General features: G+C 27.5%; 1 protein-coding gene and 1 long non-coding RNA gene across 5 annotated transcripts; both read left to right on the top strand.

The window, feature by feature from the left end:
* Nucleotides 1-309: 309 nt before the first annotated feature.
* On the top strand, nt 310-1,035 carry LOC146720337 (uncharacterized). The gene is made up of 3 exons (XR_014926121.1): nt 310-374; nt 635-734; nt 974-1,035. It is a non-coding gene; the product is annotated as an uncharacterized LOC146720337 (long non-coding RNA).
* Nucleotides 1,036-11,168: 10,133 nt separating this feature from the next.
* On the top strand, nt 11,169-12,822 carry LOC146720336 (dynein light chain roadblock-type 2-like). 4 transcript variants are annotated; one of them, XM_085488756.1, is made up of 4 exons: nt 11,169-11,507; nt 11,923-12,078; nt 12,300-12,529; nt 12,603-12,822. In XM_085488756.1, exons 3-4 carry the CDS (start codon nt 12,472-12,474, stop codon nt 12,812-12,814), a joined length of 270 nt encoding a protein of 89 aa, XP_085344882.1. In that variant the 5' UTR covers nt 11,169-11,507; nt 11,923-12,078; nt 12,300-12,471; the 3' UTR covers nt 12,815-12,822. The 4 variants fall into 4 exon arrangements, 3 of the variants coding, with proteins under 3 accessions (XP_085344882.1, XP_085344881.1, XP_085344880.1); XM_085488755.1 differs by having other exon boundaries at nt 11,169-11,544; XM_085488754.1 differs by lacking the exon at nt 11,169-11,507 and adding an exon at nt 11,551-11,708.
* Nucleotides 12,823-19,868: the final 7,046 nt, after the last annotated feature.

The following is a 19,868-nucleotide window of genomic DNA, read 5'->3' as shown; positions in this document are numbered from 1 at the left end:
TCATTTTATACTTACGATTAGAAACATTTTATTGAAATGTCTTATAAAAAGCAATATTTTGGACATATTTATTTATTTATATAATGTTAAATAATTTTAAAGAAGTTAAAAGAAAAGTAATGTTAACTTTTTTTATAAGAGAAAAACAAATGTTTATTATTTTGATATTTTTAGATCATAAACTAATATTAATTAAATTATTTTATATTTTTAGACAAGACAATTGAGCTTTTTAGGAGGTAAGGATCATCATGATGTGATTTCGTACATGATGAAACATATTTTAACAAATAAATTAGCAATGGAATATAGTTGGGCTGGTGCAAAATTGAAAAATGCCTTTAAAAATCTTCGCATTACTATATGTATCATAAGTAAGTATATAAATATTTAATCACAGAAATGTTTTATTGACATATTTTTGACACTTATATATAGCATTCTATGCCTGGTTATATTGGATGATGCTATTAAAACTCTAATATCATTATTCAATAATATGTAATCATAGGAATATAAAATAATTTTGAATAGTATATATACATATATACATATATATATATATATAAAATTAAGTCGCTTTAAATTTTTATATAATCTATAACCACACATATCTGTTTAAACTTGTTGTTAGATGCTGCGCGAACTTCAAGAACCAATTTAACAAATAAGGAAGTTGAGGATATAATTGCAAAATGGCTAATTTTAGCCAAGCAGAGATTTGACCGAGATTTGTAAGTTATATATAATATACCTCAATTTAACTATTTTATCATCTTATCTCAAACTTTTTATTTTATAAGAAACTGATTTTAAAGAGGGTGAACACATGCACTATCTGTTCATTATTGCGTGTATTAGTTTTTTTAAATTAAATACAACATTTAAGAACTTATTGTTATTTTTGTATAGAATATTTATTGCAGAATTGACTTATTGCACCTATGTATAACGATCACATATTTCTTTTTAGGAAAAAGGAAGAACAAAAGAAGAGATGCGAAAATGAGGAGATCTAAACAAGAAAAGGACAGGTTATTAAATAGAATAATTTTAATATATAATAAATAAAATATTTGAACGTTTATTATTACGTTTATTGCACAGTTTATTATTATTACGTTTATTTATAGATTTTATAGAGTTTATTTTTGCATATGACTTTTTTTATTTTGAATGTATTAATTTCATACACAGTAATTATATATATATTTTATTATTTAAATGGTTACAGTATTAAATACATATGCATAGTTGTAAGTGCAATAAAGTAATTATTAAATATTATTTTTTAAATATAGTATAAAACGAGAAAAGTTATAATAATATATACAGTTGAATATTAAAGTAATTTAAAGTTCTAAGTATTTTAGTACTTTTATGCGTAGCTGTAGCATAAAAAATTAACAATCACTATGTTTAGTTTATTAATGCCTATATATTAAAAAGTTATGCACATTTAAGTTTTCTAACAATTGTAGCAATTTTTTTCATAATTCTGATAAAAGTGATAACTAGAAGTTTAAAAAAAATTACTTTAAAAAATGATTTATTATAAGTATTAATTATATATGTTCGTGATATAGTTATTAAATATGATTAAATGATGTGATTTAACGTGAAATGTGTATTAAATGATAGTTATACACCCACACAACGTACATACTATAATAATAATGGCTTATATTTTTTGGAACGTATATATGTATTATTTAAAAAATAAAAATGGTACATTAAATAAATTACATTTATAATCTTTGAGACACAGCATATGACTACTGGCAGGATCAACCAGGGAGCTTCGTGTTCGGTTACTCGCAAGGGAGTAACTCGCGAGCGAGCCCGAAGACTCGTCGCTAGCTCTTTTTCGCGCGCGCGCGCGTTCGATGCCGAAACACCGACGGCGCGCGCAACACGCTCGTATGTGCCATTTTATTTGCCGCCGGTCTTGCTCAGCCGGTCGGCGACACTCTGCTGTGTTTAACGCTATTATGTAAAGCGTACGAGAGAACGACGGAGGCGAGAGTAAACCCCCGACGCCGCCGCCTCTCCTCTTCTTCCTCCTCCTCTCCGTTCAAAAATCCACAAGATCAAAATACTCGTGTTCTTATTCTCCCAAATGTTATGATGCGCGGTCTCGAGAGACCGCGCGATTCACCCTGACGCTAGATCGACGATGCTTAGACGTCGAGGACTGTTCTGTCTGGTTCGTACGCGGTTTACACCGCACACGACCAGCATAAGATTTCGCTACGGCGTACAAGCGAGCGGAAAGGCAACTCTTCCCGCAAACTCGTATCCGTGGAGGAGATGCTCGGTAAGCGCGACGATAATAAAAATTCGGTGAATTAAAATTATGTCTCGACATAATAAAATTTCGATAAATTAAATTCGATGAATTAAAATTATGTCGAAACATATACATATATAAATAGATACATATTAAATAAAAATAAATAAAAATTATGCGGGTAAGAAAAGAAAAGAGAAATAAGATTAAAATAAATTAAAAGAAAAATATATAATAAAATAAAAAATAAATATAATATAAAATCAATAATATAAATATATAATATAAAAATATGTATATATAGAAAAATTGTTGTATATAATATTTCTTGTATCTATTAAATAAAAATATTTATTTTAAATTAATAACAATTTTTTGACTCATACGGTTCATCTTGAGTTTATTTTTTTATAATAATTTTTTTATTTCAAATAATATTTATCAAGAGACACGGTAGTGTCTCGCGACCAGTTAAGGGCGTAGCCGAGACACCGTGTATCTTAACGCGAGTCGGACATTTGAGTCTTTATAATATTTCGAATTCTCAATAACGGCTGAAGCAATCGAGTTTATACTAGACTTAATCGATAGATTGAGTTTGAATTATATAATAAAAGTGTCTTTATTTCTGCTCTACGTGATTTGTAAGCAGAGATATATAATTGTCGAAATATGAAAAATTTCTTTTAAGAAACGTCCCCGTCATCATCATTATTATTATCATCATCGACCACGCAAACATAGTAGTATCGTGCTACACGTATTCACACGTATACAACACATGCGCACACATATATCACACGTACACAACACATGAATAGATGCATGTATTGGAAATGTTCATCTCGCACGTTTTACAACAGACGGCGATAGTTGCCCTCCGCTATATTGACAGCGTGCGGGGTTAGATATTTTCAATTTTCAATTTCAATTTTTACATTCAATTTTAATGTTATTATTTGCAAATTTATTGTCATAATAATTTATGTGCAAGTTTACAGTCTGTGATACAAAATCAGATATTTTGCTATTATTTCAATAATATTTCAATTATATAAATGCCTATGTATGAGTATGCATATATTTTTAATAATTTTCTTAATTAGCTTCTATATTTTTTTCAGTTGTACATCAAGCAGGTAGCATTATCAGCTCACTTGTGAGCTGGGTTGGGCAATGGCTAGTTATCATCGCAGCATTCGATTAGCTTAACAAGATAAATCTAATATCAAAAAACTGGGCGCGCTGCAATGAGTTTAAAAGTAACAATTTAATTTTAATATCATTAGAATATTATTTAGAAGCGCGCCCAGTTTTTTTAACTAACATTTTTTTATTTCTTTTTATTTTATATTAATTTTAAATTTGCATAAGTTTTTAAATTTTAATTTTTTATAAAAATGTTTATTTATTCGCGCAATAATTGGACATTACTTTTTGTAGAGATATTAATTTTAGAACATAAATTTTTGTCAATTGATAGATTTTTTTACTTAAAAATACTTTTTTGTTTAACACTTTTTCACATGGCGCATGGACTTGGCATCTTGTTTATCTTTTTTTTTTATAAGATAAGTTTTTTTATGGTACAATTCTACATTTGCAAATTTAAATTTTTATTGATTCATTATACGACTCTATATATGTCTGCAACTTTAATTTTCCACTTTCACTTGGCGCAATTTTTTTTTTATTTCATTACTTTTGTTACGATTGTACATTGGTTTATAATCGATAATTTTTCATACAATTCTATTGTACATGGGTTTGCAATGGATAATTTTTGTTAATGGTGTGCCCTTAACTGGTCGCCTTTTTTTACCTTTTTTTAAAGGTGAGTTTTTAGAGATTATATTTATTTCTCGAAATTAACATTATCAGCTCAATTTTTTTGCTATTAGATGGTGCATTTGTTTTGGTAATAGTAGAATAATATGGATTGTCTTATCCATTGTATTGTAATACGATGCCATTTGCGAGTTTAACGCACATTATACGGTAATCTTACTAGGATTAAGATATCAAGCCACCTTTTCATTGCTACGCACTGTATTCGTATGATGGTAATCGTAACAAATTCATGTTTTCCATAAGAGGAGAAGGGATCCATAAGGGACGAAAGAGAAAGAGAAAGAGTTAAAAAGAGCAAAACTATAATGTTTATTTAAAAATTAATAAAATATTTATTTGTAGTGAAAGAAACTGCATATATTTTTTATGATATTATAATCTCTTGTTCAATTATACCTATTCATTTATTTCATTTAAATATCCAATTATATAAATATAAAATATATTCATGATAATTTTATAGCAGAATTAAAAAATATTAATTTTCAAATAAATAAAAGCATCTACTTACGAACTAAAACAAACAGGTGCGATTAGATATTCATTACATTTGTATCAATAAAATTTTATAAAATTCTGAGAAATAAAGAAAAATAAAAATAAAATATAATATATATAAATAGATGCATAATATATAAAAATAAAAAAAAATTATGTGGGTGAGAAAGGAGAGAGAAATAAGATAAAAATAAATAAAAAGAAAAATATATAATAAAAAATATATAAAAAATATATAATATATAATAAAACAAAATTACGTAAAAAAATAAATATAAAAAAAAATAATGTGTCATGTTTTAATACGAATCGCGATGAACTGTAATGGCTCGTCGATGACGAATACAAATCATCCAATTCATATAAATGAAGCAACCGAATCCTTGGACGAAACATCCTAAAAAGGCAATCCGTCACGTAACCAGAGCAAGAAGAAGAAGCGAAGAAGAAGACTCAATACGACACATTCATATGCATCACGCATTATTGTGCGCATATACATAAATAACTGTCGAAACGCACTGCGCAATGATAAACCAAATTTGCATTTTCGATAGCGATCTTTGCTTCTTTTGTCGCATGAAAATATGAAGGCGTGATAACACATTTTTTTACAATGCACGCAATTTCACTTTGCTACAGTTATTGCTGCAGCGGCATAAAATGTGCATTTTCGATACGCGACTCGACGCAAATGCAGTAAACTTTAATCTAAACTTTAATGCAAAAAGAAAGAGATCGCGAAAAATTTATCACGCTTATGTTTCGTTGCAATAAAATAACAAAAGATTGTATTAAAATTTGTATATATTTTTTATAATTTATATTATAAATGTTATTCATAGTTCTTTATAGAAAATTTATATAAATAAATATAAATAAAATTTATAATATAAATTATAAAAAATATATAAAAATTGCAACTTATTTTGTTCATTAAAATTTTAAATTTTTCAAAGATATTTTAAAATGCATTCTTCCATTTCGATTAAAAACAGAATTTTATTCTCAGAAAAAAATTTTTCAAAATAATGCTTTCTCTTTTTTGTTATTAATTTTTATTAATCCACTGAAGAATCAACTTTCGATGCATTACACAGGAGAAAACGTCACTGCCGCGCACGAATTTTTCAATCTTCAATCACTAACTATTTATATCGTCTCGCGCGATATTAAAAAGTCGCGACTCGTCGGCGGAGGAATCCTCCGAGAAATTTCATTCGTCTGCAAAGTCGACAAAAAGAAAATAGAGATGATCCTCCCACCTCGTTTCGCATCTGTTTGCCTTTAATCTCGCGCAGAATTCGAGTGACAGGAGCAATCGTCTAGTGACATTTTCTGCGATTTAAATAACGAGTTTCACTTTCTCGTACATATCACGTAAAGAAACTTCGAGGTATTTGTATTAAACTATCAATATAAAAAATACAAACACGTGTATATTATATGATATATATATATATATATATATATATATATATATATTTTTTAATATATTTTTTATATATTTTATTTAATATATTTTATATTTTTTTATATATTATAAGTTGTATATATATAAATATATATAATTAGAATTTTATGTATTTATATTGTAGAAACATACACACACACATATACATATATATGAAATTTATATATGAAATAATTTATACGTATTATTTATATATTTGAAATTCTGTATTACAGTAGGACTGAGATTGCGAGTAGTATTATAATAAACAAATAATTTTATATACCAAATATTGAAGTGCCGTACTAATATATCATCACAACACCATTTAATCGCGCGTGTCGTAGTTGACTGAACTTAAACATGAATGTGCAGGCACTGAATATCTAGAGATCGATACTAGTAGTAACTGGTTCAATTGCTATAGCAACATCTGATCAAAACAGAAGATATGTAGTAAAAGCGTGGCATGCTAACAATGTGAAAAAAGGAGAAAAAATATTTTTATATCTTCTCTTCCTTTCGTATGTCAAAATATTTTTTACTTCAAATTTTACTTATTAAATATGTATTTGAATAACCACTAAATAAGATAAATGAAGAAAGATAATATATACATATGCATATATCATTTATCATAAAAAATAAATAAATATTATTTTTAATTAACTAAATAATTTTCCGTAGAGAGATTTATCCAGATAAAAGTTATTTACAAAATTATTATATAATAGGAGTTAATTAGATTTGTTATTATACAATATATCCGATATATCCGATAATAATCCTAAATGTAAATCCATCATTAAAATACTTGTTGGTGAAATAGATGAAATTTTGTTGTGATGATGATCTTTCGTTCCACTTTTAATCTAATAATGTTCATTTATCCTATCTATTATTTTTTTGATTAGTTTAACATCTCTCTTTTATAATTTTTAAATACTCAGAATTAAAAAAAAGTATTTTTATTAACTGTGTCTAAAATCCTATTTTATTAAGCTAAAATTCGCTTATCAAATTTAAAAAATGATTCTTTTACTTATTTATCTTAGCTATATTTTTCTTTGTCTACTCACAAACTAGCTATTTCTAGAAATATATTCTGTTATTTATGGATTCTTATCTTAAAATTTTTCATATCAATAACATAAACCTAGAATAAAACATTTCGTTACAGAACTAAGGGAGATTCAGTCAAGAAAGAGGGACGAATGTGAAAAAGTGAATCTCATTGCAATAAATCTCATCTTCAATCAACTTAAAACGATGTTAAATTATTTGAAAGGGTGCAGTGCTAAAAGTCGAAACCTCCAAAATGTATGACGATGCCTCCTTCAAATAATTTTTATCGTGTAAAAGCGCGCCTTTAAGTCGACGACTTAAAGGAGATCAATCATTCTCGAATCTTTATATGACATTTTTTAAAAATAAACTAAAAATGTATAATATATAAGGATATTTTAATAATCTTAAGAATTAAAACTATCAATCAGATTAATAAAGCCAAAAATTGTAGACATTTTTAAATGTATTATAAATAAGGAAATAAAAAATATAGGATGTAACTCAAGAAATAAATAATAATCATAATTATTAAAAAATTGATTGAATAAAATTTACAGCGACAAAAAATTATTAAAAGTATTGAGACAAGAAATTATAGAATTGGAATGGCAAAAAGTTTAAACTTGCTTGATTAAATGTACAATAAATAGAGTATAAGTGATTAAATATCTCTTCTTAAAATCCAAGCAATTATCAATTGGACATGAATAATTAATCTATACAGCTTTGGCATGTTTATAAGTATTATTTTTTATACCGAACCTACGCACTTTTAATTCTCTTAATTTTAAATTTGCAATATTCAGTCTTTTTTATAATTCTCTTTATGCAAAAATCATATGTAATTTTAAATTTACTATTTTTATTTTATTAGAACATTATTTTATAAGTATTTATCTATTTTATTTATAACATTATTTTATAGCATTTATACATTACTAGCATTTTCTATGTATAATTCCATGTTCAGTGAAATATTTTTAATCTCGAAAATATTTATTTTTTTAATATTTTTATTAATATTTTTTTCAGTGTACAGTCGAATTTTTCCTTTCCGACACAGTAAAAAAAATTGTGTTAAATTTAACACATTTCACATGTCCCAATTTATCCACTCTAATTTTAATGTTAATTTAACAGAAAACAATTATGTAATTAAATAACACACGTAATATGTGAAAAAATAACACAAAAAAATATAATATAAGCAAAAATTCGTACATTTTCATTTAATTGTGTTGTTTTAACACTTAAAAATAGTGAATATTAACTCAACAGACAAATGTCAAAATAACATAACGACAATATGTTATATTAACATAAGAGTATGTTAAAATTTTAACACAAAAATTTCTACACAAGATAATTTCAACAGAAATACGAAATGTTTTTTACCGTGGAGAGATATATATATATCTTCAATTTGAAAAATATTTTAAGAATATATTTCATATGAAATTCCATATAATCTTCCATATAAATAGCAATATTGCATGATTATGCTGCAAAAAAAACCCAGCATAATCATATAATTTTACATAAATATTTCTTTCAGTGTACAGTCGAATTTTTCCTTTCCGAGAGATATATATCTTCCATTGAAAAACATTTTAAGAATATATTTCATATAAAATTCCATATAATCTTCCATATAAGTAGCAATATTGCATGATTATGCTGCAAAAAAAACCCAGCATAATCATGTAATTTTACATAAATATTTCTTTCAGTGTACAGTCGAATTTTTCCTTTCCGAGAGATATATATCTTCCATTTGAATTTTAAGAATATATTTCATATGAAATTCCATATAATCTGTAATCTTCCATATTGCATGATTACGCTGGGTCGGAAAAAACCCAGCATAATCATGTAATTTTACGTAAATATTTCTTTCAGTGTACAGTCGAATTTTTCCTTTCCGAGAGATATATATCTTCCATTTGAATTTTAAGAATATATTTCATATGAAATTCCATATAATCTGTAATCTTCCATATTGCATGATTACGCTGGGTCGGAAAAAAACCCAGCATAATCATGTAATTTTACATAAATATTTCTTTCAGTGTACAGTTAAATTTTTCCTTTCCGAGGGATATATATCTTCCATTCGAAAAACATGCACAATTATCCTGGAATATGAAGTGGATTGTCTGCGCGATTATATGCCTGAGCACGGCGAGGTCCGTTTCCATCATCGCCAGCCCTCTCGTCGACCTTCGTATTAGCAGCCACCCCATTGTCCCGACAGCTTAAAAACGTTTTAAACTCAGCGCGGATAAGAACAGATGGTCTCCGACCGGGTAAGCTACGCGCAACTTAATGCTCCACTGAATATTCAGGAGTAGTTTTATAGTGTGTGATCTCCTACGCAATTTTCGCGTATCTAACGTATGTACGAGATAAGCCCATTTTGGGCTATCCATTACTCGTTTTGTCTCCTAGTTCAATTCTGTCCATAATTTTAAGTGTCGAGGTCGTAAATATATCTTATTTTCAACCTCTTCTAATCCCACAATTTTTTCAATTGAGTTTATATGTATATATATGTGTTGTTATATGTATATAATCTTTATTATAGTATAAAATAAGTAAAATATATCTCTTTTATAATATTTTTGTAACTAAAATACTTTTAATTATACCATTAAAAAGTTTAATTTTTTAATTACCCATACAGCACAAAATATTATGAATGTTTAAAAAATATTTCTATAAAATATTGCATAAAACATTTTAAAATGGTTTTAGGAATATTTTAAAATGATTTAAACGTTTTGTGTGATAACATTTTTTTAGAATATTTTAAAAAACTTTTAAAAATATTTTGAAAAATGTTCTTCTTTATAGATAATAAAGCTCAGATAATATTTTCTTAAATATTTGATATAGTATATTTTTGAAATATTAGTTTAAATCTATATTCAAAAATATTTCTGAAAATATTTTTTAAACATGAAAAAGCAGAAACATTTTAAAAATATTTTCGAGAATTATTTTCTTTTAAGAAATATTTTTAAACGATTTGAAAAATATTTTGTGCTGTATGGGTAGTAATTGTATAACTAAAAAATACATTTCTCAAGAAAAATTTACATTTTAAAATTTAATTTAATTTATATAATTATCAAAGATATATATTTAGACAGTATTATTTCTATAAATAATTAAATTTTTATTGCATTTCTCTTCTTGCACGCAAACGTTCGGGTTATTTTTCTCGCTAGTGCAATTTCTCGAAAGAAAAATGGATTCTTACGAAGCGAAGTAGTGTATCCCTGTGTAGTATATTCGAACGATCTATCACGTTTTGAAAATGTATCCAGGGACCGGAAATGAAAGGGAAACATCGCGAACATTAATTCTACAAAGATGCGATATCTCGCCCCCCGATGCATGACGAAATTTGCATTAAAGACAGGATTTCGCCGACGGGTTTCCCCAGATACCACGATGACGCTTTACTTTTCGTTTCTGAAGCATTGCAATCCCTTCCATCACTTTTTATGTGTGTCATTTATAATATTTCCTCTGTATTAAATGTTCAATATATATTTACCTTGAAAATATTATGAAAAAATGAGATATATATTATTAAAGACATAAATGTCAAATGTAATTGTTAATTATATTTAATTACTAATAAATTATACTAATTCAAAATTAATAGAGAAGTAAACCTTCAGAAAAAAGAAGAATATATCTTGATAATTTATAAATCACGATCAGAATGATCGAAATTAGATTCTGATGATCCTTGCTCTTAATACATATATCATTATCAAGATTTAAATTTTCTAAGAGCTTTGTTAATTTCTCTGCAAAAATTTAATTCGAAAAATTTTGTGTTTTATATCTCGATATATTTTTTTAAATAAATCCCAAATCAAGAGACACGGTAGTGTCTCGCGACCAGTTAAGGACGTAGCCGAGACACCGTGTATCTTAACGCGAGTCGGACATTTGAGTCTTTATAATATTTCGAATTCTCAATAACGACTGAAGCAATCGAGTTTATACTAGACTTAATCGATAGATTGAGTTTGAATTATATAATAAAAGTGTCTTTATTTCTGCTCTACGTGATTTGTAAGCAGAGATATAAAAATGCAAAGTCGAAATATGAAAAATTTCTTTTAAGAAACGTCCCCGTCATCATTGTCATCATCGACCACGCAAACATAGTAGTATCGTGCTACACGTATTCACACGTATACAACACATGCGCACACATATATCACACGTACACAACACATGAATAGATGCATGTATTGGAAATGTCCATCTCGCACGTTTTACAACAGACGGCGATAGTTGCCCTCCGCTATATTGACAGCGTGCGGGGTTAGATATTTTCAATTTCAATCAATCAACGTGCGGGGTTAGATATTTTCAATTTCAATTTTTACATTCAATTTTAATGTTATTATTTGCAAATTTATGGTCATAATATTTCAATAATATTTCAATTATATAAATGCCTATGTATGAGTATGCATATATTTTTAATAATAGTTGCCCTCCGCTATATTGACAGCGTGCGGGGTTAGATATTTTCAATTTCAATTTTTACATTCAATTTTAATGTTATTATTTGCAAATTTATTGTCATAATAATTTATGTGCAAGTTTACAGTTTGTGATACAAAATCAGATATTTTGCTATTATTTCAATAATATTTCAATTATATAAATGCCTATGTATGAGTATGCATATATTTTTAATAATTTTCTTAATTAGCTTCTATATTTTTTTCAGTTGTACATCAAGCAGGTAGCATTATCAGCTCACTTGTGAGCATGGGTTGGGCAATGGCTAGTTATCATCGCAGCATTCGATTAGCTTAACAAGATAAATCTAATATCAGTGCTATAGGAACCATTTTACAATTTTTCTGGCATTTTCTTATTGCAGGTACATATATATCCAATAATTAATATACAAAATTAAATATTATTCATCACACACTTTGTATCAAAATAATATATTTTTTAAAATTTATTTAATCATTTTTATTATTGTGATTGTAGTGGCAAGGATCTTATTGCTCAGTGTCATTGCAAGCATCTGGCCTGTATATACCATAATATATTGTGTAATACATTGGCTAAGTATGACAATATAGATTTTGATAGATTCCCATGGAATATTGGAATTTTGTCGGACTTACAGTCATCCACCACATATGCAGCCTACAATTAAAGAACGCATTTATTCCATATGATTTGCTTCTGTTATTGGAATATTTAAAATAAAAATTTTATTAATAAATTTCGATGAAATAATTTATAAGAGGTTGAAGAAACTATGAAACAAATTCAGTCTCATAAAAGGGTAGTTGGAACAATAGTGGTGAATGCAGAAGGTATTACATGAGATCATTGACATGATTTACTTGTAGTTGTAAACAAAAATTTATAAAATTATATTTGTTTTAGGTATTCCTATAAAGTCAACATTAGATAATACGACAACAGTTCAATACGCAGGTTTGATAAGTCAATTGTCAGATAAAGCTAGTTCTGTCGTACGTGACTTGAATCCAACAAATGATTTAACTTTCTTGCGCATACGTAGCAAAAAACATAAAATTATGATGGCACCAGATAAAGAATTCATATTAATAGTAGTACAAAATCCAGTTGATTGATATTTAAAAGAAACAAAAATATATTTCAAAGTTAAGATTTATTTTTTTGGTTGTTAATTTAATCTGTATGCTACATTGGATGTTAATATCTATTCAATTAAATAAAGAAAAATAAAAGAATAAAGCTTAAAAATTATACAAAATGCAGTATTTAATTACTAATTTAACAAATTATGAACTTTTAGAGTTTTTAAATAGTGCTTTCTTCTTTGGTAACAATATTATATTTTTAAGTTTGATAATTATGAAAATATGTATATATAGTAATTCATGGCATGTTTATTTTTGTATTTAATACAATTATAAATGTACATTTCTCATCAATAAAATATCACAGTATCTTTTTTATAATTTAATTTTAATATTGAGATTGTTTTTATTCAGTGGAAAAAAAAATGTGTAGTTGGTCCCTATTAATTATACATACATATAAGAGTGTCGCACAAATAATTCTATGCAGTCTTTTTAAGATAATATAAAAATACTTATAAATATAATCAATTAAAATACATATAATCAAAATTGTATGTATTAAAATTCAATAGCATATAAAAAAGATTTTTTAAAATTATATATATATAATAAAAATCCAACATTTTATATATATATATATATATATATAAATATAAATTTAACATATATAAGATAGGCAATAAGAGCCAAATCGCGGATGACAGTGCGTTATTCTAAACGAAACTAAATTTTTTTCGTTAGAATTAAATACCTGTGCACAAGGCACCAAATTTTACTTGGACACGGCCAAGATATAAAATTGGAATAATCTCTACAAGAGATTTTTAATTCCATGTATCCCCTATTCCCCCTAAAGAAATAAATGCGAGAGAAAAATATAGATCCGAAAGTCGCAGAATCGGGAATCGAACCCGAGACCTTTCGCTTGCCGGGCGACTGCTCTTCCAGCTGAGCTATTCAGATCCTTTCGATTCTATACTTTTCTCTGTTATATATATTAATGTTGGTAAACAAACGCATTTTTAAGCCAGCGTGTATCAATATAAGAGTTTTAACAAGGCTCTGTAACAAGGATCTATAATATATTTTTCTCTTGCATTCATTTATTTATTTTCCGTAGGGGGGTTAAAGGGGGTATTGAAATTAAATCTCAAATATGAGATTATTTCATATTTTAAAATCTTGGCCGTGTCCAAGTAAAATTTGGTGCCTTGGGCACCGGTATTTAAATCTAACGGAAAAATTATTTAGTTTCGTTAGGATAACGCATTGTCATCCGCGATTTGGCTCTTGTTGCCCGTCTTATACGTTAAATTTATATTTATATTACAGAGCCTTGTTAAAACTCTTATATTCATAAATATTATTCAGCTAATAATATATCTCTTTAAAAAGCCTGATATTTTATTGTGTTATTTATATTAGTTGTTTTGCCATTTGTCTGCTTGCGAAAAAATTGTGACAATTTCTACAGCAGGGATATGTTGAATTTTAAATTCTCGACTCGTGTTCGAAGAAAAAAAATCTAGGGAGATAAAAAATAGAAATAACGCACGCATAGGTAATCAAAGCGAAGTTTTTCCAGGCTCGCCGAAAATTTCCGTGCGACAGCACTCCCCCGCCTTGCTGTGATAAATGGCGTCAGTTTCTCTTGTGCGTCACGCAATTTCCTCTCTTGCAGCGGCAAAGGACACGCTTATTCGCATCCCAGCTTACCGCGCGCGAATATTCGCGCTGGGACACGTGCGAATTGCCGACTATGGGGTGTCTGAATAAAACCTCCGGATAACGAATCGATTTTCCCTCAAAATGTTTCGACAAAAACGCTCTTCTCCCAAGTAATATTTTTCTTACAAAATTATTTCATTAAAAAATAGAATATAAAAATTAAAATAATAACAAAGTGATAAATATAAGGCCAACTTATCGAGCTGAATATTCGAGATGTTCAGTCAACTACCATTTATTACATGTATAAATTATAAAACTACAGTCATTATATTAAAACTAACGCAAATTACAATCATTCTATAAACGTTTCGACCGCACGCGGTCTTCTTCAGTATAATTATTGAAATATAAATTCTTACAATTCACATAATATCGAAATTTAATTATAGTTATTCAGAATCAAGAGTTTTTGAGCAATTAACGCGTGTTTCAATCCGTCCTGTCCAACAATGTTCGCCTCGATATGATCCCTGATTTTGTTCAGATCTCGGATAGTTTCATCGTTAATATGCGAGAAATTAACCCGTTCCGTAGGCGCTGCGATTTATAAAAAATTTCCGATCAACGCATGTCCAAATTATAATATGTATCCCCTACAATTGGTAGTATGCTTACCTATCATCGTTCTTCTTGATAATTTTGCTACTTATTAACGGTTATTAAGGATGACACATAACAAACCAACAATACAGAAAGACAGCTCATTTTAAACTCTACTTGATCGGAGAGGGTGCGTGTTTATATATGATCTAATATCTATGTTTTACTCGTTAATGTCCTATTTGTCCTATTATTATTTCTTGTTCGCTAATATATCCAAAATATCAAAATACGACTCGCTAAGTAACTCAGTATCTTTGTTTAAATTTAGTCCATTTTTTTGTTCCTTGATATGTAGCATCTCAGAAATGAGTCTTTTATAATAATTATTTTCGTTGTCCATGATCTTAACATTGTCCCAATTAAAAGTATGATGTTCATTTATTATGTGTTCAGAAATTACTGAATGTTTCGTTGAGTCCAATCTAATATTATTTTTATGTTCTTTCATTCGCGTCTGCAATTGCCTCTTTGTTTGTCCTACATAAGATGCATTACAATTATTGCAACTGATCTTATATACCTCATTCGAATTGCATGGATGTTTAGTTTTATCTTTCTGCGCTTTAATAATATTATCCAGTTTGTTGAGACATCTATACCCTACCATACAATTTTTATTTTTTACCGAGGAAACAATCATTTCTGAGATCCCATCTATATACGGAATGACAAAGAATTTTTTGTTGACCGAGTCATTTCCTACACTTTTTGTTCTTTCTATGTTGGCCTGTCTCTCTATAATGCTCCCCTTAGATATGATGTGTTCTATCCGATGATTAATTTTGTTAAAAATCAGATCAAGAGGGTAACCATTGCTTCTGAGTATATTAATAATTAACTCCAAATTTTTATTAAAAAATAGTGGATGTGATAGCAATAGACATCTGTCTACAAGGTTATATATTATTCCAATTTTGTGGCATAATGGGTGGTTTGAATAAAATGATAACGTCCTTCCTGAGAAGGTTTCTTTTTGATACCAGTCTATATATATTTTGTTATTAATAATTTTAAGTGATAAATCTAAGAAATTCAAGCTATGGTTAACCTCTTGTTCGATTTTGTTTTTAACAAAATTAATCATCGGATAGAACACATCATATCTAAGGGGAGCATTATAGAGAGACAGGCCAACATAGAAAGAACAAAAAGTATAGGAAATGACTTGGTCAACAAAAAATTCTTTGTCATTCCGTATATAGATGGGATCTCAGAAATGATTGTTTCCTCGGTAAAAAATAAAAATTGTATGGTAGGGTATAGATGTCTCAACAAACTGGATAATATTATTAAAGCGCAGAAAGATAAAACTAAACATCCATGCAATTCGAATGTGGTTTATAAGATCAGTTGCAATAATTGTAATGCATCTTATGTAGGCCAAACAAAGAGGCAATTGCAGACGCGAATAAAAGAACATAAAAATAATATTAGGTTGGACTCAACGAAACATTCAGTAATTTCTGAACACATAATAAATGAACATCATACTTTTAATTGGGACAATGTTAAGATCATGGACAACGAAAATAATTATTATAAAAGACTCATTTCTGAGATGCTACATATCAAGGAACAAAAAAATGGACTAAATTTAAACAAAGATACTGAGTTACTTAGCGAGTCGTATTTTGATATTTTGGATATATTAGCGAACAAGAAATAATAATAGGACAAATAGGACATTAACGAGTAAAACATAGATATTAGATCATATATAAACACGCACGCTCTCCGATCAAGTAGAGTTTAAAATGAGCTGTCTTTCTGTATTGTTGGTTTGTTATGTGTCATCCTTAATAACTGTTAATAAGTAGCAAAATTGTCAAGAAGAACGATGATAGGTAAGCATACTACCAATTGTAGGGGATACATATTATAATTTGGACATACGTTGATCGGTAATTTTTTATTAATCGCAGCGCCTACGGAACGGGTTAATTTCTCGCATATTAACGATGAAACTATCCGAGATCTGAACAAAATCAGGGATCATATCGAGGCGAACATTGTTGGACAGGACGGATTGAAACACGCGTTAATTGCTCAAAAACTCTTGATTCTGAATAACTATAATTAAATTTCGATATTATGTGAATTGTAAGAATTTATATTTCAATAATTATACTGAAGAAGACCGCGTGCGGTCGAAACGTTTATAGAATGATTGTAATTTGCGTTAGTTTTAATATAATGACTGTAGTTTTATAATTTATACATGTAATAAATGGTAGTTGACTGAACATCTCGAATATTCAGCTCGATAAGTTGGCCTTATATTTATCACTTTGTTTTCAATATACGAGCGACAATTGTATTAATTTATTTAAAATAATAAATTCGATAAATTTGGTAAAAAATTCGTGATTGATGAAGCGCTTAACAAATGAAATTTTCGAAAAATAAAATAATACATGCGATAAAAAATTTGTGATTGATGAAGCGCTTAACAAATGAAATTTTCGAAAAATAAAATAATACATGCGATAAAAAATTCGTGATTGATGAAGCGCTTAACAAATGAAATTTTAGACAAATAAAGTATTAGAAAATCCAAAATGTATATATTTACGATTTTGGAAATCAAAAAGTGTAAGAAAATCATTCTTTATACGATAATATTTTTAATTAAAAAAAAAACTTTATTTTAAATTGTTTTTAAATTATTATTAAATAATTAAGCTTTCATTAAGATTTTATCAACTAGAACAAGATATTTTTTGATCACAAAAATCAAACATAATTTTCATAATTGTGAATATTACTGACTGTTAGTAATTATATAATGTAATATACTCACCAATAAATAACTGGATGCTGTGCTGCTAGTAGACTCCCTTTTCCTCTGGGATCCGAAATCCCTCCGAATTAGCGACGTCATCTTTCTCTCATATTAGTTTATGATCATGCGATAAATTTCACACACAACACTCATTTATCTCGATAAACTCAAATAATAAATCAAAGAAAAGATTAACACCACACACAGATTCTATTAAAATAAAATATCACAAAACACACTTCTCACATATACGTTATTTTATCAACGATAGATCTGCAACAAAAAAAAACAACAATAATTAAATACATATAATAATTAAGTGATTTCTTTTAAATCTTATCAAAATATAAAAAGAAATAGCATGAATAATTATAATTTATTATTAAATTTTATATATACATATTCACAAATATATTAAATTATGTAGCACTTTAAAATATATAAATTAATTATTTATAGTAAAGTATTTTCAAATATAGAAATTAATTATTTATATTAAACGATTAATGTATCACGGAGCAGATCTTTATTTTATTTACTCGATCCTGTCATTTGATTATTCTAGTACGCAGAATATTAAATTTTTATACAACCATTTTTTAGTATAGATTAATTATTTATACTAGTAATTTAATATTACATTTAATATATATTGATTTAATATACATTTTTACATATTTTATTCATTAAACTTCATATGAAATTTATTATTAAGATAAATTGTGAAATTATGTTACATAAATCTCGGTCGTCGAGTTAAAATATATATGTATCTAGTAAGATCTAGATATAAATAGTGAAACATTATTTAAGATGTGCAGTGCTGTAGTCATGCACGAGAAGACTTATCCCTTCCCATGGAATTTATTTGGCTTTTCTTCCGCCATGATTTTCATAACGCGCAAGGGAACGTAAATATCTAGCGTCATGATTTATTCACGAATTGTTCCCGTTTGTTTCGTTTTCTCATCGCATCGTCTGCTGTCCCTGCGAATTCTTTTCAAGTTTATTATGCTCTTCAGGAAGGTCGCGGCCTTGACAGCTCCCATGGCATAATTTTGTGACTTCACTTCCTCCTTGAAATTATTGCCACAAGTATTTTCAAACTTCCTTGTATCGAGAAATGTGTACATACACACGAAAGAATTCGATAAAATAAAAATGAATATTTTAAAGAATAAAATAATAAACTTTATTTAAAGAATAAAGAAATTAAAAATTTTTAATATTTTTTTTATTTTAACTTAAATCATATGTATAATAATAGAATTGAATTATAAAACGTTAATATATTCTGCGAAATCCTGCAATATGTATAATTATACAATATTATATGTTGAGCGTAAAAAGTACTTTAGATAAAACATAAAAATTCTTATTATTTTAAAAACAAAAAATATTTTAATTTATTTATATTCACAAAATAATCTTTTTAAAATTAATATTGCATTTAAAGCAAAAACAAGATTATCGATTGCAATCAATTATTCCAAAACAAATTAATTAATTAAATTAAACATATATATATATTAACTAAATTCAATTAAAACTAATCTTTTCACGATTAATTAACATGCAAGATCCCTGATTAAATTTAATCGTTCGGAAACTAAATTTAATTAGATTTAATCGTTCGGAATCTAACAGTGAGTCCACTATGAGAAACTATTGAGTCATCTAGTTCACATTCTCCCCTCGTACAATAAAAGTGAGTTAGCATTTCCGCATTATCTAAAAGTGTTTATATCTTCTTGAAGAAAATGTTGAGGTACTAATAAGTCGAAATATGGTAAATCCTATCTTGAAGATTTGCAAATTTTATTTGCTCCTTGTCAGTTCCTAAAACAAAGTCAACGAACAAATAATCGCGAAGAGATAACTGTGCAATTATATTTCAGTATATTATTACGCAACACAATGGCTTCCGCTTCCGGTCGTTTTCTTTACACAATGAGTTAAAGCTTA

This window comes from Nylanderia fulva, unplaced genomic scaffold (genome assembly GCF_048542155.1).
Source record: "Nylanderia fulva isolate GAGA-0341 unplaced genomic scaffold, ASM4854215v1 Scaffold706, whole genome shotgun sequence".
Taxonomy (NCBI): Eukaryota; Metazoa; Arthropoda; class Insecta; order Hymenoptera; family Formicidae; genus Nylanderia; species Nylanderia fulva.
This window is presented reverse-complemented; position numbering and strand designations above follow the sequence as displayed.